Source organism: Bos indicus, chromosome 13 (assembly GCF_029378745.1).
Source record: "Bos indicus isolate NIAB-ARS_2022 breed Sahiwal x Tharparkar chromosome 13, NIAB-ARS_B.indTharparkar_mat_pri_1.0, whole genome shotgun sequence".
In the NCBI taxonomy this organism is placed as follows: Eukaryota; Metazoa; Chordata; class Mammalia; order Artiodactyla; family Bovidae; genus Bos; species Bos indicus.
Window position 1 is genome coordinate 17,817,882 of NC_091772.1, and position 25,557 is coordinate 17,843,438.

The 25,557-nt window shown below is 38.0% G+C and overlaps 1 protein-coding gene across 3 annotated transcripts in view; it reads right to left on the minus strand.

Moving 5' to 3' along the window:
• Positions 1-4,692: 4,692 nt before the first annotated feature.
• ACBD5 (acyl-CoA binding domain containing 5) overlaps positions 4,693-25,557 on the minus strand; it is a 31,523-nt gene continuing 10,658 nt past the window's right edge. For all 3 annotated transcript variants that reach the window (XM_019972953.2, XM_019972951.2, XM_019972952.2), the window contains 8 exons: positions 22,278-22,412; positions 21,168-21,371; positions 20,021-20,127; positions 18,805-19,072; positions 16,825-17,024; positions 15,460-15,504; positions 14,485-14,594; positions 4,693-6,649 (listed from right to left, as the gene is read on the minus strand). In XM_019972953.2, the coding sequence (XP_019828512.2) occupies positions 6,637-6,649; positions 14,485-14,594; positions 15,460-15,504; positions 16,825-17,024; positions 18,805-19,072; positions 20,021-20,127; positions 21,168-21,371; positions 22,278-22,412 (1,082 nt within the window). In that variant the 3' untranslated portion in view covers positions 4,693-6,636. The remainder of the gene's footprint in view (positions 6,650-14,484; positions 14,595-15,459; positions 15,505-16,824; positions 17,025-18,804; positions 19,073-20,020; positions 20,128-21,167; positions 21,372-22,277; positions 22,413-25,557) is intronic.

The following is a 25,557-nucleotide window of genomic DNA, read 5'->3' on the forward strand; positions in this document are numbered from 1 at the left end:
TCCATTACTGTGTATAATTTTTATTAATTAAAAATAATTTTCTCCCCACTTACACTAATTGTTAAACAAATACAGAAAATGCATTTACTTTGGTGTACCTCTGTCAGAATCAAATAACACGAAGTACATAAATACCAAGTACAGACTCAAATAACACGTTAAGTACATTAAATGGTATTTAATAAATGATCACTATGGCGCTAAGTACCCTACTACTCAGAATATTTGTCTTAATTTGGGGTTTGGGAAATAGTCGCTGTATAAAACTCTGCTATTATTCTCCAAAACATCTTGAAGACCATTTTCAGGTCTGGTCACTCTTATTTGTCAGGAAGAACCATCTTATTTTTAACCAGTTCCAAACAGACTCAGAGTCCAAAAGACTGTGCAAATATTTACCGTTTCCACCTGGCCTCCTTTCAGTTAATACCATGCCAGCCGTGTGTGGGTCATTCTAACTGTGCAAAGTGGAAGGGTCAGGGCAATGTTTAAAGGAGGGAGACTGAACAGAAGGCTATTGGACCAGCCCATCTGGATTCAAGACAATTTTAGAGGTAGAATCAACAGGACTTACTGATGGATGGGATGAGAAGGGTGAAAGAATAGGAGTTCTGAGCCTGTTTATTACACAGCAGCATTGTAGCCGATACCTTTCTTGTACATACCAAGTTATGTGGAAAAAACATACTGCGAGCATCCAAAGAGAAAAAAGACTGGTAAGAGATAATAGAAGATACATCTATTGGTCTTGGAAAAAACACTGCAAGCATCCAAAGAGAAAAAAGACTGGTAAGAGATAATAGAAGATACATCTATTGGTCTCTGCCTCTTATTCCCAGCACAGAGTTCCTAAAACCTTTTAATCTCCAAAGTGATAAGAACACCAGGAGCATTTTTTTGTTGTTGTTCTCATACCTGATCTTTGGCCGATTCCTCACCCAGGTCTCCTAGATCCCTTGGGATTTCCTGGGTGATAGCAGTGCCTTTTGTTCTAATGAGGTGACTCTGGGTGGGCTTCTGGATGGGGGGAGCAGAGGGTGGGGGGAGGGGGGTCACCAGAAAGACCCAGCCATGATTAGAAGCTTGGAATTTTCTGGGACTTCCCTGGAGGTCCAGTGGTTAAGACTCCGAGCTTCCACCGCAGGGGGGCAAGGTTTTGATCCTTGGTTGGGGAACTAAGATCCTGCATGCAGAGCAGCTCTCTGAACCCTGTACTTGGGGGATTCTGATGGAGGCTTAGTCACATAGGCAATATCAAACATTAACTCTGTTTCCTTTCTCTAGAGAATGTAATTTTCTGCCCCACCCTGCATTCTCATTGATGAACACAAGGAGGCACTGGGAGAATGGTGCCCCTAGAGAGGCATGGAAGCTCCACACCACTTCCTGCAGCCCTTCCATCTACAGGTTCATCTGTATCTTTTACCACATCCTTTGGAAACAAAGTGATAAACGGTAAATTATTTACACATGAGCTGTGCAAAGGGAGGGGGAAAAAATAAAATCTTCCATTTTCAGTAGGTGGAAGTAAACAGATAATTCCCAAAACAGAAGTATCAAAAAGTAGCAGTTCACACATCTAGAACCTTGGAGCTAAGTTCCAAACAGCCAGAAGTGCTGAAAGTAGTTGCCTCCAGAGCAGAAATCTATGACACTTTTTAAGGGAGGGAATAGTAACCAGAGGATAATGAAACGACTAGCTATTGTTAAAAATGAAAAAAAAAATTGGTACATTTGCACCAACATTACCAGTGCCTATCTCTGCAAAAGGGATTTGGATTTTTATGTAATATAGTGAAATAATAACCCAATTATTGGTGTAATATATTGATACATAAGATCTTATGGAAAAACTCAAATGAACTTTTTGGCCAACCCAATATTACTATCATCATGGTAGCTATCAGTTTAAAAGCATTTACTATATCCTGAACTATATCTTATCTATGTACTTTATGCATACATTAACCCTATGAGATATTTTCATCAACACTGTATAGCTTAGGAAGCGGAAACACAAGGTAAGGGACTTTCCATGACTGCACAGAATTTGAACCCAGACAGTCTGGCTTCAGGGCCTGCGCTCAGTCCTGACAAATTGCAAGTCATCTACGCTAGTCAGGACTCTGGTCCAAGTATCAGAAACCTAACTTAAACTGTCTTAAGAAGGCAAATTTATTAACCCATGTAAACAAAACTGTGTAAACCCTATGTGTAAACATAGGGATAGGGTTTTCAGAGTTAACTGGATTAATGGAGTTGAACTCACAGTTTTCTGACTCTTGTTTAAGTTCCTAGATCTAGATGTTAGCTTATTTAAGCCTTATTTAAATAAGGCTTATTTAGAAGTTGGTTATTTAAGGCTCCTCCAAGTGGCAAGATAGACATCCTCAGGATCTCTCAGTTATAACCTTAGAGGCTGTAATTTAAAGAGAAAGAGAATGCAACAATGAGACAACCACTACATGCCTATCAGAATGGCTAAAATCCAAAACACCAACTCCCAGTGCTAGCAGAGATGTGGAGCAACAGGAACTCCCACTCACTACCGGTGGAAAGGCAAAATAGTACAGCCACTTTGGAAGACAGTGAAGTGAAAGTCACTCGGTCATCTTGCAACCCCATGGACTGTAGCCCCCCAGGCTCCTCTGTTCATGGAATTTTCCAGGCAAGAATACTGGAGTGGGTTGCCGTTTCCTACTCCATTTGGAAGACAGTTTGACGGTTTCTTACGAAATTAAGGGTGACTTTACCATGCAGTCCAGCAATGCTCTATTAGTATTCACCCAAGTGAGTTGAAAACTTATGAGCACACCAAAACCTACTCAGAGATGTTGACAGCAGCTTTATTCATGATTATTAAAATTTGGAAGCAACCAAGATGTCCTTTAGTACATGAATAAAGAAACTGGTACATCCAGACAATGGAATATTAATCAATGCTAAAAAGAGATGAATTACCTAAATCAGAAGGCAGTAAACTACAGCCCATGGGACAAATAGGGCCCCTTACTTGTTTCGTAAATAAAATTTTATTGAAACACAGCCATAAAAACAAAAATGAGCTATGAAGCTATGATATTACATGGAGGAAATGTAGATTGCAAAGTGAAAGAAGCCAGTCTGAAAGGGCTACATACTGTTATGACTCAAACTATGTAAGATTCTGGAAAAGCCTTTCTCTCCAAGCTCTGTGAAATAGATCCGGAGAATAACTCTTATTGCTTCACTGATGGTCATACAGCCCTCCCTGGGATTGTCACTGTGGTCAAGAGGAGAAGGAGATAGACGGGGGCCAGATCTGAGGGACATGCCCATTACTGTGGCTTGGGGTGGAGCAGAATTGCAGGGAGGAAGAGGAGAGTGATGTTTTATCAGCGGGGGGAATTTGTGCTGGGCAGGAAAAATGACAGTGGCTACACCTCACCTGTATTATGGATAAGTTTAAAAGTTGTTTGTTTCTTTGGAAAAAGGAAAGAACACTTATCATTTTTCAGCTTGAAAAACATGGTTCCATTGAAAAGGAGGATTAATGGAGAGAAAGACAAGATCAGGGTGAAAACAAGGAGAGAAAACAAGGACTAAGAAGTAGAAAAGAAAATGAAGAGAATTTAGGACAGTATTAAAGGCCAAAAGACATGGCCTTTCCTGTGTATGGGCAAAACTTATAAAATTAGTATCTCTATAAACTAGAACAATTTTATTCTCAGACAAAGATATGAGACCCAGTTCTAGCCAAGAAGATGGTGAAGGGATGTCCTGTGAGACTTCCAGGAAAGTTACAAGTTTCTTTATTAGATAAGGATCTTTGCCTGCTGATACTGTAGACATTGGACCGAGATGTACAGCAGTCATTTGGCAAACACAAAGAGAAGACCCACGCCCTAATGATGACAGGACAGAACAACAGACGGAACCTGTGTCCCTGAGGGCACTGCAGGAGCACATCACTAGCCCTGGACTTCCTAACTCCTTGTAGATGAGGAAAACAACTCAAGCTGCTGCAGTTAGGTTCCTATTACAGGCAACAGAACACTGATATCTTAAGGATTACAAACAGCTGTCATCACTTTTATCACTACCTGGAGAAGTTACGGAGAAGGCAATGGCACCCCACTCCAGTCCTCTTGCCTGAAAGTCCCATGGACAGAGGAGCCTGGTAGGCTGTAGTCCATGGGGTCGCTAAGAGTCGGACACAACTCAGCGCCTTCACTTTCATGCACTGGAGGAGGAAATGGCAACCCACTCCAGTGTTCTTGCCTGGAGAATCCCAGGGACGGGGGAGCCTGGTGGGCTGCCGTCTATGGGGTTGCACAGAGTCAGACACGACTGAAGTGACTTAGCAGCAGCAGCAGAGAAGTTACAAGTTATACATTTGTATTAAAAACACCATTTTCTACCTAAGACCAATCGTATGCATTTAAGATGGCTGATGAAGGCTGCACTGAGAGGCTGTGGGAAGCGACTGAGTTGGAATAAAAATCGAAACTTAAGATTTTCACATGATCAACAACACTTTCAACTAAATGAGTTAACCACCACCCCGTTTCTTTTTAATGATGTGTAATAGCATGGCTTTATTTTGAAAGAGGAACAATTACTTTCTCTGAATCCCTACTATTTATTCTTATTTAAGCCTTAGTATATAATCAACGCACTTCTAACAGTAACAAGAAATAAAAACCATAACAATTCTCATTAACCTTTTATTTTTAACTTAATTTTACAGTAAAGAAACAGAAAAGTATTATCATTAAAAAAATACCATAGCTGTCAATCTTAAATGAGATTCTTGTTAAACAAAGCAGTAACACTATGTCATGTAATTACATCTTTACTTGTATATACAAGAACAGTGTGCAAAGTGCTTTTCAAACTATAAAATAAGACTTTGGAATAGGATACAATTGGTTATCCCTAGGAGCTAGTTACCTCCAACTGCTTGTCACGAATCACAACTGCTTACATTCTTACTCTGCATCTTATTTCCTTATATACTAAGAGGAAAGCCACCATTTTCTGATACCAGATAGAGGGCTAATTTTTTAGAATAATTCCAGATCCACAGGTTTAAATTTTATTGTTACATATAATTCAGTTACTGGCTTCATTTTTTTCCCCTAAATAAATAGAGGACAGCTTTTTAAAAGCAAATAATCAGTAGATCCATTTAGACAGACACATTTTAATCAAGATGGGATTAAAAATTTTTAAAAAAACACCAAGTTACATGTAAGAAAAAATCAAGGGAAAAAACAGTCTTCAGAAAAGCAAATCATATTCTTTTTCTTCAGGTAAACAAAGAACCACCCTCTATACTAGGGACAGATTACTTTCTCTCTTATCAAAAACACTCTGAACACATGATGCTAAAGCCAACATCACACATACCAAGAATATTTAAAAATCATTTGATACTAAGCCTTTGAATCAGAGAAATCTTGGAAGTGTAAGTAAGGTACATCTACATGAGCAGGGAGTTTCAGAAGGTATACAGGAAGGACAATTCCCAAGAAAGCCTTCAAGAATCTAAGTTACAGTCTTCTTCTTAATCTGTAGGTGGGGGGTTGGGGAGAGACACTTAAATTTACATTAGTTGGGTGTGTCTTATTCAAATAGAAGCTTATGGCCTGCTAGCTTGCAAAGCCCTCCAACACCCCTTGAGAAATAGGTATGTCTCCAATATTATACCCCGAAGAAAAACTGAGGCACTAAGAGGTTAAGAGTCCGGTCTGTGTGGTTTATACCAGTTGCAGAAAAGTGATTTTTCATGTGTTTCCTTTTGACCTTTGTAAAAACAGTATAAATAAGTTTTCATTTTATATTTCAAAGCACCCTATGAAGCAGAAACAAGATATTCTCAGTTAAAGGAAAATGATTACAAAGGAATCCATGTATATAACTGAATACAAATCTTATTAATGATCTGCAGACTCAGAACACACTGACAAACCTACTTTAAGCCCACTCTTCATCATTTCCATTAGCCGGTAAGGTCTGTTCTGTGAATCATTTGTAAAAATGAAGCCTAGTACACAGGGCTCTGCTTTGTCATGATGCCTGAACACTGAAGTCAGAGCTGTGCATGCCCAAGTGGGATCTTGAGCAGCCCACAGAGTGGATGTGGAGAAGATTCTTCCAGTCTTTTTCTAGTAAACTGCATGGCGGTTCAGTGACTTAAAAAGACGGTTGATTTATTAGTTGAAATTCACTCCTGGTTTGCATACTTTCTCCTATTTAATTTAGAAAGTTAAAAATACCCAGTTATAAATCTGTTCTCATCATCACAACTATAACTGGGAAAAGCAGCTTATCATTCTCTATGGGAGATAATCAGGTAAACATGTTACCAAACAGTAATTAATAATTTAATGTCCTTCGAAGTCAAGGCTAGGGGAAATCTATGCTACTTATCACCTAGTTGAGATTGATTATTCAAGTATCAGCAATATTAGTCCTTAAAATGTTTATCATTTGTGTAGTGCAAAATATATATATATATATGTACACAAACCAAACTACTGGACAACAAAAATGTAATCATCACAAACTAGGATTTTCGTGTAAGCTCCACAATTGGTATCATCCCGAGGTTATCCAGGGCCAGTAGATTTCTTCAACAAAATGTCATTTTCTTTAGTTCAATTTTCTTTGAAAAGAGGAAAATAAACAAGGTCTTATGAGTATAAACGCAACCTGAATATGAGACACATCCATACCAAACAATTTGCTGAATGGTAGGTAACATAATAATAATACTCAAATTCAAAATAAGACCATGAAACTACAAATGATTCTTATGCAGTTACTTCATGTCACTTAGAGCGCAACAGGAAAGATCCACCTGCAAGTGATGACATTACCAAGTTACAGTTTCCAACAAACAATTTAAATGCACCTTCCCTGGCAGAGAGGTTCAAGAGGGAGGAGACATAGGTATACCTTTGGCTGATTCATGTTGATATTTGGCAGAAACCAACACAGTATTGGAAAGCAATTATACTTCAATTAAAAATAAATTTAATAAATAAATGTACACTCCTCTTATGGCTTCTAGAATCTCATCTAGTTGGCTATTCCACAGTTCAGACTTTTGCAAATTATTTCATAATTTTATCAAAATGGAAAAGTTCTGAAACAAAAAACTTACTAAAACAACAAAAGTTTGCTAGATGCACAACCTGAACTGTTCATTTAATCAACACATATTATGTATCTGATACTTTCTAGGCACTGTGCCAGTGACTGAGGATCACCCATCCATAAGGCAGGCTCTCAGCCCTCAAAAAGCTGTTTAATTGATGGGATGGGGTGGAAAGGACATGTGAACCAACAACTCAGATACGTATAATGTGACAGTTTTACTAACAGCAGGGTCAGTTACCAGGGAAGGATAAACTTGTGAGCACAAGACAACAATCACATGTGATCTGAATTCTGGGAAAGGACCCACAGCTGTAAAACTTCTAAACAGTCCTCAGCATTGCAGAGGCCAAAATGCCTGAAACTGTCATTACACATTGATTCCTCTCCTCTGTAGAAGGGCTTCCCTCATTCACATGGCAAAGAATCTGCCTACAATTCAGGAGACCCAGGTTCAATCCTAGGGTCGGGAAGATCCTCTGGAGAAGGAAATAACTACCCACTTCAGCAGTCTAGGCTGGAGATTCCAACGGACAGAGAAGCCTGGCAGGCTATAGTCCATGGGGTTGCAAGAGCCAGACATGACTTGGTGACTACACCACCACCTTTGTAGAAATAATCTTAGGCAATGCCTTGGCAAGGATGACCTTGTACATAACTAGACATTCTTTATCCTCTGAAGAAATCTTATGTACATCTCGGTGTGACATTTTAAATAATCAGATGGATTTTCACATAACAGGAGAAGATTACTCATGGCATGAAGGAAAAAAAACCCTGGAGGAACAGAATCATGGGAGTTGTAAAGACTGCCTGAGTGAGGTGTTAGCAGAAATGCTGACAGGGAGGTGCCTGAACTCACGTGATGCAGATTGCCATACAAGGTCTTCTAAAGATTTACCAAAAAGCACATGACTTGATGTATGAAACCCCCAATCTTCAACTGTAATAGGGTAATAGACATAAGTCACTATTACTATCTTCAGAATTTGGGGATTTTTTTCAGGCACTTATAAACTTTCTCTCCTTTTATAAAAAATTAACTTGCATAATGGAGGGTATAGGGGGTAAGAGAAGTTACAGAAAATAACAGAAAAGAAAACAGGAATAGCATCCTGCCTTCCCCCAGCCCACTGAACTCTGCTCTGTCAGGAATGCTGAGATGTTTCTGTGCCCCAGAAACCTAGGCGTGACTTTTGTAAAACACTTATTTATTTTTAATTAATTAAAAATATGCTTGCTTCAAAGTACAGGCTATCACAATTAAGCTAATATCACAATAAAGTGAGACAAGCAAATTTTCAGGTTTCCCAGTGCATAGTTTACACTCTACTGTAGTCTACTAAGTCTGCAATAGCATTATGTTTAAAAATACCTGTACATTCCTTCAATTAAAAATTGTGAAGTCAGTAAGTCATGTCTGACTGTGCAATCATATGGTCTGCAGCACACCAGGCCTCCCTGTCCTTCACTATCTCCTGGAGTTTCCTCAAACTCATGTCCATTGAGTCAGTGATGCTATCCAACCATCTCATCCTCTGTCATCCCCTTCTCCTCCTGCCCTCAGTCTTTACCGGCATCAGGGTCTATTCCAATGAGTCAGTTCTTCACATCAGGTGGCCAAAGTATTGGAGCTTCAGCATCAGTCCTTCCAGTGAATATTCAGGGTTGATTTCTTCTAGGATTGACTGGTTTGATCTCTTTGCTGTCCAGGAACTCTCAACGAGTCTTCTCCAGCACCACAATTCAAAAGCATCAATTCTTTGGCACTCAGCCTTTTTTATGGTCCAACTCTTAAATCCATACATGACTACTGGAGAAACCATAGCTCTGACTATTGGACCTTTGTTGGCAAAGTCATCTTTGCTTTTTAATATGCTGTCTAGGTTTGCCATAGACAAACCTTTTCTACCAAAAATGCTTTATTGCTAAAAAATGCTAACCATCATCTGAACCTTCAACAAGTCATAGGAATAACATCAAACATCACTAATCACAGATCACCATAACTGATTAAAAAAATAATGAAAAAGCCTGAGATATTTCAAGAATTACCAAATAAGACCAAGAGACATGAAGTGAACAGATACTGGGAAAATGGTGCTGATAGCCTTACAACAGGGGTGTCACAAAACTTCAGAGTTTACAAACTAGAATATGTGCAAAGTGCAAAAAAAAAAGGAGACAAGGTCTGCTTGTAACATTTTAAGACTAGTCTTGTGGACTTAAAACGTCTGTTTTCAGTGATTTCCCTGGCGATCCCGTGGTTAGGACTCAGTACTTTCACTGACGTGGCCTGGGTTTGATCCGTGGTCAGGGAACTAAGATCCCACAAGCCATGTGGTTTGGTCAAAAAAGAAAGGTCTGCTATCAGTACTTAAGACTTAAGTCATGGACAACTCTAATAGCAGAATGACCAGGTTAGGTATCTGAGGGAATATGGTACCACAGGAAGTACCATCTTAGGAGGCTGGCTGTTCGGGGCCTAATTTTGAACAGGGCTACAGATGTTACTCTTCATAGCATGCAGAAAGAATGTTTTTCAGATACCCTGCAGATTGATATAGGATCTCATTTACTTTTATCATTTTCTAATGTAAGCTATTATATATAGAATGGATAAACACCAAGGTCCTACTGTATAGCACAGAGAACTGTTTTCAATATTCTATAACAAAACATAATGGAAAATAATATAAAATGTATATGTATATGTATAATTGAATTACTTTGCTATATAGCAGAATTAACACTAAATCAACTATAAAAAATGTACATTCTTCTATACTGGGGGGAAAAAAATCAAGCAGTGGACCTTAAGTATTACTTTCCATGTAAAAAAAAATTTTTTTAAAAGCTTAACACAAATAGATAAGCAGTTACTTTACATGTGTATAGGATTATCTCAGTGTATGCTTGCATCCAGATGCATATATATATATACGTTAAATAAAATCAAAGCCTATCCATGTCACATGGTACTTCAGCTGCTCTACCAAGAGTGGGCATTTAACCATGTATTCAGCACATATTTACTGAAAGCCAGATACGTGCCAGACACTGTGCCAGAGCATGACATACAGAATGGGCCCTCTCCTGGCCACACTTTTCCCATCCTAAGACGATTTTTAGATCTTTGTCTTCATCGCTAACACGGACCTGTCTCCTCCAAACCAAGCACACTGTTCTCTAATCTTCTTTCCTATGACACTAAAAACCTGATAAACACTGCCAGATTCAGTTCAGTTCAGTTCAGTTGCTTAGTCATGTCAGACTCTTTGCAACCCCATGGACTACAGCATGCCAGGCTTCCTTGTCCATCAACAACTCCCGGAGTTTACTCAAACTCATGTCCATTGAGTCGGTGATGCCATCTAGCCATCTCATCCTCTGTCGTCCCCTTCTCCTCCTGCCTTCAATCTTTCCCAGCATCAGGGTCTTTTCAAATGAGTCAGTTCTTCACATCAGGTAGCCAAAGTATTGGGAGTTTCAGCTTCAGCATCAGTCCTTCCAATAAGTATTCGGGACTGATTTCCTTTAGGATGGACTGCTTGGATCTCCTTGCAGTCCAAGGGACTCTCAGCACCACAGTTGAAAAGTATCAATTCTTCAGCACTCAGCTTTCTTTATAGTCCAACTCTCAAATCCATACATGACTACTGGAAAAACCATAGTTTTGACTAGATGGACCTTTGTTGGCAAAGTAATGTCTCTGCTTTTGAATATGCTAGGTTGGTCTAACTTTTCTTCTAAGGATCAAGTGTCTTAATTTCATGGCTGTAGTCACCATCTGCAGTGATTTTGGAGCCCCAAAAAATAAAGTCTGCCACTGTTTCCCAATCTATTTGCTATGAAGTGATGGGACAGGATGCCATAATCTTCATTTTCTGAATGTTGAGTTTGAAGCCAACTTTTTCACTCTCTTTCACTTTCATCAAGAGGCTCTTTAGTTCTTCTTTGCTTTCTGCCATAAAGGTGGTATCATCTGCATATCTGAGGTTACTGATATTTCTCCTGGCAGTATTGATTCCTGCTTGTGCTTCATCCAGCCCAGCATTTTTCATGATGTACTCTGCATGTAAGTTAAATAAACAGGGTGACGATATACAGCCTTGACATACTCTTTTCCCGATTTGGAACCAGTCTGTTTTCCATGTCCAGTTCTAATTGTTGCTTCTTGACCTGTATACAGATTTCTCAGGAGGCAGGTCAGGTGGTCTGGTATCCCCATCTCTTTAAGAATTATCCAGTTTGTTGTGATCCATGCAATCAAAGGCTTTGGCATAGTCAATAAAGCAGAAGTAGATGTTTTTCTGGATCTCTCTTGTTTTTTCAGTGATCCAATGGATGTTGGCAATTTGATCTCTGGTTCTTCTGTCTTTTCTAAATCTTACTTGAACATCTGGAAGTTCACGGTTCATGTACTGTTGAAGCTTGGCTTGGAGAATTTTGAGCATTATTTTATTAGTGTGTGAGATGAGTGCAATTGTGCAGTAGTTTGAACACTCTTTGGCATTGCCTTTTTTTAGGATTGGAATGAAAACTGCCAGATTAAAACATGCCTAAAGCCCCTCAGACAGCATATTAAAAAGCAGAGACATTATTCTGTCAACAAAGGTCTGTCTAGTCAAGGCTATGGTTTTTCCAGTGGTCATGTATGGATGTGAGAGTTGGAAATGAAACTGAAAATGAAGATTATGGCATCGGGTCCCATCAGAAAGCTGAGCACTGAAGAATTGATACTTTTGAACTGTGGTGTTGGAGAAGACTCTTGACAGTCCCTTGGACTGCAAGGAGATCCAACCAGTCCATCCTAAAGGAGATCAGTCCTGGGTGTTCATTGGTAGGACTGATGTTGAAGCTGAAACTCCAATAATTTGGCCACCTGATGTGAAGAGCAGACTCACTGGAAAAGACCCCGATGCTGGGAAAGATTGAAGGCAGGAGAAGGGGACGACAGAGGATGAGATGGTTGGATGGCATCACCGACTCAACAGACATGGGTTTAGATGGACTCCGGGAGTTGGTGATGGACAGGGAGGCCTGGTGTGCTGCGGTTCATGGGGTCGCAAAGAGTCGGACACAACTGAGCGACTGAACTGAACTGAACTGAAAGCCCCTCAAAGCCAAAGCTTTATTTCTGATTCAAACATGGCTCCACCTCCAACCCCGGTTGGTTTGTTACATGTGTAACCAAACAATACATAAAAACACCATCTCATCAAAATGCAATTGCACAGCACTAAATAATTTACAACTTGGAAGGACTAAACACCCAGGATACACTGAAAACTGGATACAGATTCAATAATAATAAAACAGAAAATTAAAAACAGAGCAAAGTTTTCCCATTCAGAGACATCTGTCAACAGATAGAAGGCATACTTAGGAGGACTGTTATATACTTTCACTAGTGAGGAACATTAAAAAATAATAATCATTTTAGAAAAACTGTAATTTTCAAAGACTAAGCAAAGTACAGTTTGTTTTTTCAGTTTTTAATAAAGTGACAAGCTGCTTCAACCTTAAGTGTGAAATAATACTGAAGTAATAAGCTTTATGTTTTTTTGTCCTGTGCCCAGTTTCTCTATTCTCCAGTCCCCAACTTTCAACAAAGGAAAACATGAAAAAGAATTCTTGAATGCACTACAAAATATATACACACTTTCCATTAGCACCACTGTTCCCAGCTGCTTAAATTCAGCATAACCACCTACTGAAAAACAGTTTGGCTCTTTTTTCCTCCTGTTATCAGGGATGTTAGGATTTAAAACACTATATAGAAACCAACCATCACAGTAGAAACATCAATTGTGTGGGAAAAGAAAGGATTTAAACTACGGTCTAGATCTTAACAGCTGAAATAACACATATACAGATGGCTTAGAAAGGGGTAAATGACACTGAGAAAGCAGCTTAGGCTTCTGAAATCCCACCTAAGTTTCTGTAAGTCAGCAACTATATTCCAAGAACACTAATGTATCAGAAAACTTACTGAGTTCATTTATAAAGATAAATCAAACTGTCATAACATAAGCAGAGAACAAAGAAGACTAAACTGAGGTCACGTGTGTTTTCAGTTTCTCTACTATGAAGTACTCTCACTAGAGCACTTAAGAGTAGTAAGCCAGTTACCCCTGTTATGTAAGAGAAGGGTAAATATTTGGTTTTTGCTTTTGTTATCATGTGCAGTAATTAGAAACGTCAGTTCTTTGATAGAGATACAACAGACATACAATTATTTAAATTTGTAGGTTTTTTAAAAAATGTGTTTCTACTGCACATGCATAAGAGAACACTTAAAATCTTACCACCAAACACCCCCTGTCTTTTCCCCATTGGTTCTGACCTAATGAGAAATGGTGACAAAACAACAAAAACATAATCAATGAGGCCAAGAACGACCAACATTTGTCCCTCTGCCCATCCAGGGAAAATAATTCAGTTTATGTAGTGTCTCAAAAAATTGCTCTGAAGATTTTCTTGAACCCAATAGTTTTGGCCTCACATTACTCCTCATCTAGACAACCTCAGAGTACTTGCCAATGATTCTATTATTTTCCGTCTTATCTGAATTACTTCCTGGCATCCAATCTGGAATTCTGGTTCTCAAATTAGAATAAGCCCTACTTCTGGAGACAGTCCACCACCAGGGTGAACATTTTCTAAAGTGCCAGTGTCTATATTTCTAAGGTACAGAAAATGAATGCAGGCATTTTTCATCTGTTGTCCTTTAATATTAGCAAAGGGCCCAAAATAAACATCAGATGTTAAGAACATTATTTCTCCATAAAACTTATGCCTGTAATCAATCATTTTCTTGTTGCATGAATCAAAAGTGTGCAAATTCTTTAGATGCTCTCAAGTGAAAAAATTTTAATCTAACAAGTGTCTAGCAACCCACCAGATATCATTACCAAGGTAGTCGCAGTCTCAGATCAGTACAGGATGTTCAGTATGACAATCCATCTGTAAGATGGACCTATTTCCCTGACTACTGCTGAAAGCTCTGCCTGCTGTAGAAGAGTTTGCATACCACTTAGAATATATACTGTGTAGAATTATATACCAGTGTGTAAACTGGTAATATAAACAGGCTTCCCTGGTGGCTAAGACAGTGAAGAATCCACCTGCAATGCAGGAGACCCAGGCTCGATCCCTGGGGCACAGAGATCCCCTGGAGGAGGAAATGGCAACCCACTCCAGTATTCTTGCCTGGAGAGTTCAACAGACAGAGGAGTCTGGTGGGCTACAGTCAATGGGGACGCAAAGAGTTGAACATGACTGAGTGATTAATACTTTCACTTTTTTCACTTTACAATTATAAAACTATCATATTACCTTCTCCTTCTTTGGTAATATAAATGCACCAACCACTGAGCAATAAAAGGCCATATGATAGCGAAGGTTAATGCACCAGGAGACATCTCGAAGGGCCACCAAGATGGTCTCTGAGAAAATAAAATAAGCTGGTCACCAATCTGTTACATGTATAAACTTAAAAACACATCTAGTTCATAATTTTTAAAATATACAATAAAAGATTTCATTCCTCCTAGAGGGAGGGAGAAGGCAATGGCACCCCACTCCAGTACTCTTGCCTGTAAAATCCCACGGGCAGAGGAGCCTGGTAGGCTGCAGTCCATGGGGTCGCTAAGAGTCAAACACGACTGACTGACTTCACTTTCACTTTCCACTTTCATGAATTGGAGAAGGAAATGGCAGCCCACTCCAGTGTTCTTGCCTGGAGAATCCCAGGGACAGGGGAGCCTGGTGGGCTGCCGTCTATGGGGTCGCACAGAGTCGGACACGACTGAAGCGACTTAGCAGCAGAGGGAGGGAGATAATTTTAGAGCATAATTCATGTAGACTCTCAGAAGTCCTTCAGACTGACAAGACAAACATAGATATATAATTTTTTAAATCTTCTACTTTGTATAGTGTAGCCAATGATTCAGCCATACATATACATGCATCCATTCTCCCCCAAACTCCCCTCCCATCCAGACTGCTACATAACATTGAGCAGAGTTCCCTGTGCTATACAGTAGGTCCTTGTTGGTTACCCATTTTAAATATAGCAGTGTGTACATGTCCATCTCAAACTCTCCCTTCCCCCAACCCTTCCCCCACAGCAACCAGAAGTTTGTTCTCTAAGTCTATGATTCTCTTTCTGTTTTAAAACAAATATATTTTAAACCTCAAAGTTCAAAATGGTAAATATTATTTTGAAAACTTTAAGAGTATCATATAATCTATATTTATTGTAACCTGTTTGAAACCCTGGTGCTTAGCTTTAAGAAAAGAATTTCTTACCGGTGAAGTGGGCTGATTACTGGTCTGTAATGCTGATGATTTTGCCTATAAATACAAACAAACAGTGATTTAGCTTTGACAGAAAGAAAAAATACAGTACTTTTTTCCTATTTCCTGTCTTTTAAAAGAAGCCTGAAATATTAGTTTATTGTCAATTTTTCTGCTAATTATGATTATCCTGAAACTCACAGTAACCAAATTAAAAGTCCCTAAAGTTGCCAGCCAAATAGTTATCTTTGGCATTTTATGTTTTATAGTAGTTCAAATATAAAATTATCAAAATAAAACCTTAAATTAATGAGCCATTACTTCTTTTACATTCTTTTTAAATTACCTACTCAACATTTCTTAATTCCTTAAATTCCACATAAACTACCAACTTACAAACATTCGAGGAGAACTGCAGCCCTGATCATTAAGAATGCAAAAATGTAAAGATCAAGTGAACAATATCCAAGTATTTGTTTTGGAAATTCATGATCAGCTATAGCAAACCACAGTGGAGGTCAAATTATAATTTTTCCTTTCTCTCTGCTTAGAAGTTTTCATCTTAAAAATAATTTACATTAAAGTATGGGGAAGTTAGTATATTAACCCTAGAGCATTTTAAAAAGAGGTCAAAATAGAGGACCATGCTTACTATAAAATGATGACACTTCAATGATGGACTCTAGGACATTAGCTACAGTCTCTGTTAGTGCCTAAAACTGTACTATTCAACAATTCTTATTCTCCTGTTCTTCTTCTTCCTACTTCCAACATGGTACTCCTAATTTTATAGACTGAAAATTTCCTATTACTTTAAGTGGTATTTGGCTTTTGGCACAGTCTTTTCTGAAATAATATTTTCAAAAGTAGATCCTTTTAAAAATCATTAATCTCCACTGATGTGTGTAAATCAGATTTCTTTTTTAATCTAACAGCAAATAATTACTGTGCCCCCTACTTGGAATGAGGCTGCATGCTTAAGCAGCAGTAAATAAAATAGTTCCTACAATCATGGTGTTTAATAGCCTAACAGGAACAAGATATTAAACACACAGTACCAAAAAAATCACACATTCAACATTGAAAAACCATTTTGTAAAACTCTTACTGTGTACCATTTTATGCTTCCAGAATCTCTTTCTTAGCAAAACCATTCAAATCAGTGTGTTTGAATATTTTTCTCAGTGTGTTTGGATACACCTCTTGATAAAACATCATCTGAGCCCTGTTCCCTAAAAATAGATTCTTACTTAGCTGCTAAAATAAGGTTTGGGTATCATTTGTGTGGTCCATTTAAATCAGATTAACGCAGATTGCAGCTGCACACTGTTTGACAGGATCAACAGCAGATAAGACAAGACAAATGCAGAAGCCCACCTGTAATGCCGCCAGCATCTCCAGTTTGTGGAGTCTCTGGAGGACGTTCTGCATGTCCTCCTGCAGGCGCATGAGCACAAGCGCGATCTGCTCGTTCAGGCTGCCCCTTGAGCCTCTGTCCGAACCCCAGCGTTCCCCATCACCTCCACTTCCCACTTGCCGACCCTTGCTTCCTTCACTCAAATGCTGCATCCTGTGCCCTATTTTAAGAGACCAAAATAAATTACTTTTTGGCTCAGTGGTAAAGAATCCACCTGCCAATGCAAGACACACAGATTTGATCCCTGGGTCGAGAGGATCTCCTGGAGCAGGAAATAGCAACCCACTCCCGTATTCTTGCCTGGGAAATTCCATGGACAGAGGGGCCTGGTGGGCTACAGTCCACGGGGTTGCAAAAGAGGGACATGACTTAGCACCTAAACAACAACAACAATCATATTTATAAAAGTAGAAATGGTGGGGTTTGGGTTTTGTTTTGTTTTTTTCATTTTTCCTGTTTCTTTGAGATCTAAATTTCCAAAGTGGAGTGGAAGCAATAATAAAGTACACAAAATAAACTACTAAAATCAAAGAAGTTGACATAGGTGGAAACTTCCATTTATACTTACTGTTTTTTTGCTAAGGTTTTATAATGTACCTAATAAATTAGTACACAACTCAATGTATATAATATATAAATAATATATATATTTGGGTACATTCTTAAGAATTATTTACTAATATAGTAACAAGATTGAAAAATATGAAAACTGTTTCTTTTAGAGTACTGAGAGCTACATCAAATAGCCATGTTTTCTTATTTGGTCATTGTAAGCCTCCCAAAGGTTTTTAACTGATTTTTCTTATAAATGCCATCATAGTTAGACATATGGAAATCTCACTACTATTAACACATGGTTATCTATCCATCCATTTTTTCCCAACACATATATTTACAGAATTGGCATTACCCCTTATACGTAATTTTGTGTACTACTTGTTAAAAGATATTATGAATATTTGTGTGTTCATAACAAATTTTATTTTAAATAATAAAATTTTATTCCAGTCCCAATAACACTGAAATGGCTACGTGAATTCATTTGTAAGACAAAGAAGTAATTTACTCAATTGTTCTCCACTTTTGGATAGTTAGGATGACTCCAAATTTTTACGATTACAAATAACATTGCAATGAATATTTTTGTATATAAATAAATTCTTGTCCAAATTTCTGTTGATTTCTTTAGGTCAGACAAATTCAAAGAAGAATTTCTGGATGAAAGGATAACAACTCTGTTGTGGTTTTTAATAAATGTTGCCAAGTTATTTTTCAGAAAGACTGAAACTTTTGTTTGTTTGGTTTTTTTTTCGGCTGAGCTGCGTTGGGAATCCTAGTTTCCCAATCAGGAATCAAACCCATGCCGCCTTACACGGGGAATGCAGAGTCCTAACCACTGAATTGCCAGGGAAGTCCAAAACAGTTTTATATTGCAGTGTGTAAAAGGTACTACTGTGTTACCTTACCCTTGCAGAAATGGGATATCACAAGTTTTTATATGTTTCCTTGTATAATGTGTAAGTTTTCAACATTATAAGGGAATTCCCTGGCAGTCCAAGGGATGAGACTCCATGCTTCCACTGCAGGGGGCAGGGGTTCAGTTCCTAATTGGGAAATAAGATCCTGTATGCTGCATGGCATGGCCAAAAGACAAAAATAAAAAAAGAAGTGACAGGACACACATTTGGCTACCTTAAAGAAGTATATAAAAGATGTGGAAATAGATATGTTTTCCCCCATATCTTCAAAGAATACAGTGTTATGCCCTGTACAGTCAAAGGAGAGAACCAGACATAAAGGAAAATGGTCAGATGTTCTGAGGATAACTCTCAACACTCCCTTTGCCAAGGGACAGTCCTGGTGCCTCTCCTATCGAGAACCTCTCCATTTCATTAATTCCTTTATAAAGGCAGTGAGAACAAAAAACAAGTACCACCTACCTCTCCCTCTCCTAATGTTAGAGAACTCCTCACTTTCTCCAGCCCGTTTCTCGCGGTGCGGGGCTCCACTGTTACTCCCGCCGTCCTCTCCCCCACGCTTTACTTCACCTTTGCCTTCAACCACTGCGCCCTGCATGTCCTCAGGGCTGCCGTTCCCAGGAAGTCCTTGAACAGCTTCAGGAAAACCAGAACTTTCCAACGGTTGACTGGGATTACCACCCAAGTAATAGGAAAGTGGTCCATTGTTTGATATAAAGCCGTCTAAAGACTACAAATGGAAAACAGTTATACATCACCAAGTTCTTATGACAACTGAAGAATTACTGGCTTTATAAAGTGGGTTTTTTTTTTAATATTATCATAGAAAATATTATTTTTCTAAAAAATGTCAACTCATTTTCTGCCTCCCATCTGCAGGGAAGAAATGGGATGGAGATGATTCATCTATGAGCAAAGAACTGAGATACTTGGCAATGAACTGTTCTCATGAGTCATTCATCCAAGAAACATTTAAATACCTAGAGTTAATGTGTTCAAAAAACACTGTGACAACATTGTAAATCAATTATACCTCAATAAAGTTAAAAATAATGAATTAATGAAGTTAAAAATTAAATAAATTGAAAATAATTTTAGAAGGAACTGTGTTAGAATATGGGTGAGGAAGACTGGGGGGTGGGATATATAAACAACAAGCATAAATACAACTGTCAAAACCACCTTAGCTGTTACCAGGAAAAGTTGTCAAAAAGGAAAAATAAAATTCAGGTACTTTAATGGTTTTTCCAAAGTTCGCTTTCAATACCAAATCTTAATTAACTGACATTTTAAAAAGTATTTCCACTCAAAATTTTAGTCTAATACGTCAACATGAAGAACAGATTTATTTAAGTTATTCAATCTTCTTGACTGTTAATGTCTCAGACATAGCATAAGGACTAGCATAAGGAATTCACCTTCTGACTCCCATCTCACCTCTCTCGGAATATTTATAAATGTAAATACATTATAAATTATAATATTTAAATATTTTGAATAGTCAGAAATTTTATATATTTTTAAACTCACAAAAAAACAAAATATAAATGTTTAAACATTTTACAGGTATGTTTTCAAAGTGGTGAAAAGCATACACATCTGTTATTAGCAGAAGTTATGCATGGAATTTGAATATATCACTTTGAAAACTTACCAATTAAAAAAATGTTATTTTTACCTCTTCTTGCCCAAATTGCTCCATGGAATCACAGTAAACTTCACTGTCTGAATCACTTGTCAAATGCTGAATTCCTGAAATATCTTCAACATGATCACTGTTTACATCTAAATATAAACAAATGTCCAGGTAGAATAGTTATTCTCTAATTGAAGAAAAATGCATTTCATTTTCAAAACTTACTGGCTCTATATTATTTTCATATTGGGATAGAAATATGAAAGTTGATTTATTTTAACTTACCAAAAATTTAAATTCAATCTAATTTTATGTAAAAAGATTACAAAGTATTTTATCATGGAATTTTACAAAGACACTGTCCAGATCAAGCTCATAAAAACCTAATAACACGTAAGAAAAAAACTGACTACCTGCTAGGGCCCTAAATCTGGGATGCAACCATGCATATTTGGTTGTTCTATTAAGAAATGGTATTTCTTGGTTTCTTGAGTGAACTGCAGCAATGTCAATAATTCACTGTATACATGCCGCTGCCGCTGCTGCTGCTAAGTCGCTTCAGTTGTGTCCAACTCTGTGCGACCCCATGGACTGCAGCCCACCAGGCTCCCCCGTCCCTGGGATTCTCAAGGCAAGAATACCGGAGTGGGTTGCCATTTCCTTCTCCAATGCATGAAAGTGAAAAGTGAAAGTGAAGTCGCTCAGTCGTGTCCGACTTAGCGACCCCATGGCCGGCAGCCTACCAGGCTCCTCCGTCCATGGGGTTTTCCAGGCAAGAGTACTGGAGTGGGTTGCCATTGCCTTCTCCGACTGTATACATACTATATGCTCATCCCTAGAGCCCTAACTTATGAAAAGACTGTAACTTACCTTGCCGACTTGAGAACAAAAGTGTCATAAAATTAGAGTATGAGTTAAAAGAAACATCAGTAATAAAAGCAAAAATTTCCAAGATTTTAGTTTAAAATGCCATATAAAAACACAATAAAAAATGTCTCAAGAAAAATGTAAGCCCCAGCCCTAATTCAGTCTTTCAAAGAGATAACCCTTATAACAGTAATAAACCCTAAGATGTTATTCATAAGAGGTTTTTTAAAATTCTCAGCTACTCCTAAATATCTTAAAATTACTAAGAGTATTTTATTCATAAGCAAGAAGCCAGAGAAACAAATTTTGATGGGGACAGTACCTTGGTGAACGAAGACAACAGTTTTTCCAGTTTGCTCCAAGTTTTCATCTACAGATTTTACTTCCTCAGTGCATCGGCCATTCAGGGAAGGACTGGTATGAATGCTATTCTGTACGCCCTGCACAAAGCTGTCTTTATCATAGCCATTAGTGACAATGATTTCCAAATTCTTATGGTCTGCAGATTTCTTCATCATTTTCTTATCTGTCATGTAAAAAGGGAGAGATTCGTAAAAGTTAACTGTAGGAAAACTTCTATATACTATGTTCTAATATTGGGTAGTCATTCCCCTAGCCTAAGATAATCCTTTGGAAGGGCTTCCTACTTGGATCAGGGAGATAGGGTGCTCTTTGAAAATGGGTTAATTATATGCTGAGAGCTCACCCAAACTGTTGGTTTCAAAACTGCTTCAGTTGCATGTGAATCTTCTCAAATCCCTTTCAAGAGTTACTCTCAAGGTTCTTTCACTCTCTCAGGCACAGGCAAATTGCTTTGAAACACGGTCAAACTAAGAGGTCTACATAGCCAATAAAAAGAGCCTTCAAAGAAGGTATTATTTGTCAGACTTTATTGGAAAGTGAAGGCAAAACTAAGCTGTATGGTTTGTTTTAGTGTCTTTCTGCCCCCCCTTTCTAAAACAATATCCTGAAGAATCACTGGTACTCTTCCTCACAAGGCCCCCCCAGTGCAATACCCCAGGATTCCAACATTCCCTGTTCATCAGAATCTCTGCCTGTATCCTATTCTCTGGAACCCATGCTATTCTTGACAAGATATTGAGGGTTTAACTTGTCTTCTCTCCTTGGTAACAATATGCATATTTATAAATGGAATACATTTCTAATGCAGCATTTCAGGCACTACATTTACAAGAGTGACCTATCCTTAGCTTTCAATTAACATCAGCCCACCTATGCTTAAGGCTGGCTGTCCCTGAACTTGTTGTGAACTTTCTGTGAAGCCTCTTGGTCCACAACAAACCTGGTTAGAGGTCAAGAGTCCAGACCCTCCACGTGCCCTGATCACAGACAATGCCAAGTTAGTCCACACCTCTCCACAGCCTTTCATCTTAGTTAATGCAAAGTGATCAGCCCATCGCCCAAAGATTACCGCTATCACGTGGTTCTGGTCTTTTCGGGTCTTCTTGGGCTGCTTCTTCCTCAGATTCAGCTCCACTATCACTGCTTTCAGCTTTACCATTAACAGTTTTGGCATTTGGAGTAGAAGCTAGAACATTACCAAGATCTAAAATACAAAATGACCGTTTCAACTTTATGCTGTAACACATAATCATGTTGTAATTTACAAATAATACCTTGTGTAATTCACAAATAATAAAATAATCTTGAAGTAAAAAGTTAGAATGTTAATATATAATTAACAGTATTTTCAACTATATATGTGTACATTACATATACACTGTACATATATATATGTACAATATATATACATTATATTAATTCCTCCAGTTATCTGTTCACAACAAAATGATAACACTATCTTAAATTCTTTCTAAACAAGGCAGAGGATAAATTATTTTAACACTGATCAAAATGTAAAGATAAGAGATGAATGATCTTTATAAACAGTAAACAAAAAGACAGTTATTACATACATTAGAACGCTGAAAACAAACACCTTTGGCCCTAAAAGCACTCATGAATATTATGGTTGGACTGCATTAAAAAGTTTTTTTATCCTTTTATTACCTTTAGGGCTTCAGGTGTACAAATTACATTACTATGTGTTTACACAGTAAATGGAAAGTTAATCTTTTTTTTTTAAGCATGAGTTTAAAAAAAGAAAAAGGATTAGTTAATGTGATCAATCACCTAAAAGGGACAAATTGTCCTATTACCCAAAGTCATACCTTGAGAGTAAATACATAAAAGGTTCTCAAACATTATCATGGATAGGAATCACCTGAGATCTAGTTAAAATGCAGGTTCTGAATTGGTAAATCTGGGGTAATCTAAGATTCTAGATTTCCATAAAGCTCCTATGTGATGCCAATGCTGATGGTTACTGGACCACATTCTCAGACACTGGGGATTATATTTCCATAACTCTGAGATATTGAAGACATCCTAAGTGGCTCTTGGCCAAAAACAGTGGTCTTCCTCCACAAACATCTGGGCTTTATTTTCAATTATACAGGTCCCTTCTGGATGCTTCCATGCATCTCAAATAACCTATCAAATCTCCACTCATCTTTAACGGTCAGGCTTATAGCCTTATTTAAATCTCTCTAATCAGTAGCAGTAACAAGTAAAACTTCAACTCTATAGTCAACACTGAGCTCTATTCCCTCTCAGAGAATCATGATGATAACACATCTTTTGAATCTCCCTTACTCTGCCCCTGACAACCAGAAAAAATAAATAAATAAAAACTGACAATAAGTAAAATACAGAAACACCCACCACTCACAGGCACCTTCAACAAAGAAAGCAACAGAGAACCGCCTAATCCCTCTCATCAAATGGATGTTTGTTAGAGAAACACCAGACAGCAACAAAAGCAGCCCCATATCACCTGTGATGAGAGCTGCAGAAAGCATGAACAATTATTAATAAGAGCTACTCAACATCCAAAAATCAACATAGTACACGGTGCTGCTGCCGCTGCCAAGTCGCTTCAGTCGTGTCCGACTCTGTGCGACTCCATAGACGGCAGCCCACCAGGCTCCCCCGTCCCTGGGATTCTCCAGGCAAGAACACTGGAGTGGGTTGCCATTTCCTTCTCCAATGCATGCAAGTGAAAAGTGAAAGTGAAGTTACTCAGTCGTGTCTGACTCCTAGCGACCCCATGGACTGCAGCCTGCCAGGCTCCTCCGTCCATGGGATTTGCCAGGCAAGAGTATTGGACTGGGGTGCCATTGCCTGCTCCCGTAGTAGCCGACTAAAGGACAAAACCCACGTGATTATCACAATGGATGCAGAAAAGGCACTTGACAAAACCCAACACTCAACAATATAATACTGAAGACATTGAGACTATAAGAGAAATTTCTCAATCTGATCAAGGGCATTTATGAAAACTTACAACTAGAATCATACTCTATGTTGAAAGACTGAATGCTTTGTTCCTACAACAAGGAACAAGACAAAGATGTACTATAAGTTCTACCTGGGGCTATCAGGCAAGAAAAACAAACAAAAGGCATCCAGATTGGAAAGGAAGAAGTAAAATGGCCTCTGTTTGCAAATGACATACTCTCAAACACAGAAAATGCTAAGTAATCTACCAAAAAATCTATTAGAAATAATAAATGGTTCAGTAAGGTTGTAAGATACAAGATCAATACACAAAAATCAATGTATTTCTACAAACTACCACTAAATAATCCAAAAATGAAATTAAAAGTCAATTTACAATAGCTGCAAAAAGAATAAAAAAACTAGCCACACATTTGACCAAAGATAGTGTAAGAACTATACACTGCAAATGATAGTACATTGTTGAAAGAAATTAAAGAAGATCTAAAGAAATGGATTGGAAGGTAATATTGTTGAGCTGACCATACTCCCCTAAATGATCTATAATTCATTATAATCCCTAACAAAATCCCTAACAAAAACAGCTAGGCAGTTTTCTAAAAATTGACAAGCTAATTCTGAAATGCATAGGGAAATGCAAGGAATCAAGAACCGGCAAAATTATTTTGAAAAAAGAACAAAGTTGGAAAGCTCTTTCCTGATTTCAAAACTTAATATGTATGTTCTGAAAAAGCCCATGTGACATAGATAATCTGTTCTACTTGACCTACTTTTAATAAGAACAAAAAGAACTACTTAATAAGATTCTTTAAAAAAAAAAAACATAAAAAATTCAAAGATTACAAACTGTCTTGCAATTTGGCAATATCTTACAAAAGTGGACACCCATCAAACACTCATAATTTGTGACTTAGCAATTATATTTCTAATATAATTTATTACTTATATAGTTCCACCTATGTAAAACGACATTTGTACATGGTTACTTTCACCAGCAAGCTTTGAAGATCAGAAGAGAAAACAATCTAAATTCCTTTAGAGTGGCACAGGTTAAATAAATTATGGTGTAGGTCCACATCCCTCACAATCCTTGGATCTAGATATGATTTGAAATCCAGAGTTTTCTAACTTTGCAATGGTCATATACTGTATATAATGTATATTATACAATACCTTCAAGAGAGTCTAAGGCAGCTCTCACAAAAAAATTTTAAAAAATAATATTTTTACAGCAAAACATGAAAGTGAAGTCACTCAGTCGTGTCCGACTCTTTGCAACCCCATGGACTGTAGCCTACCAGGCTCCACCATCCATGGGATTTTCCAGGCAAGAATACTGGAGTGGGTTGCCATTTCCTTCTCCAAGAGATATTCCCAACCCAGGGATTGAA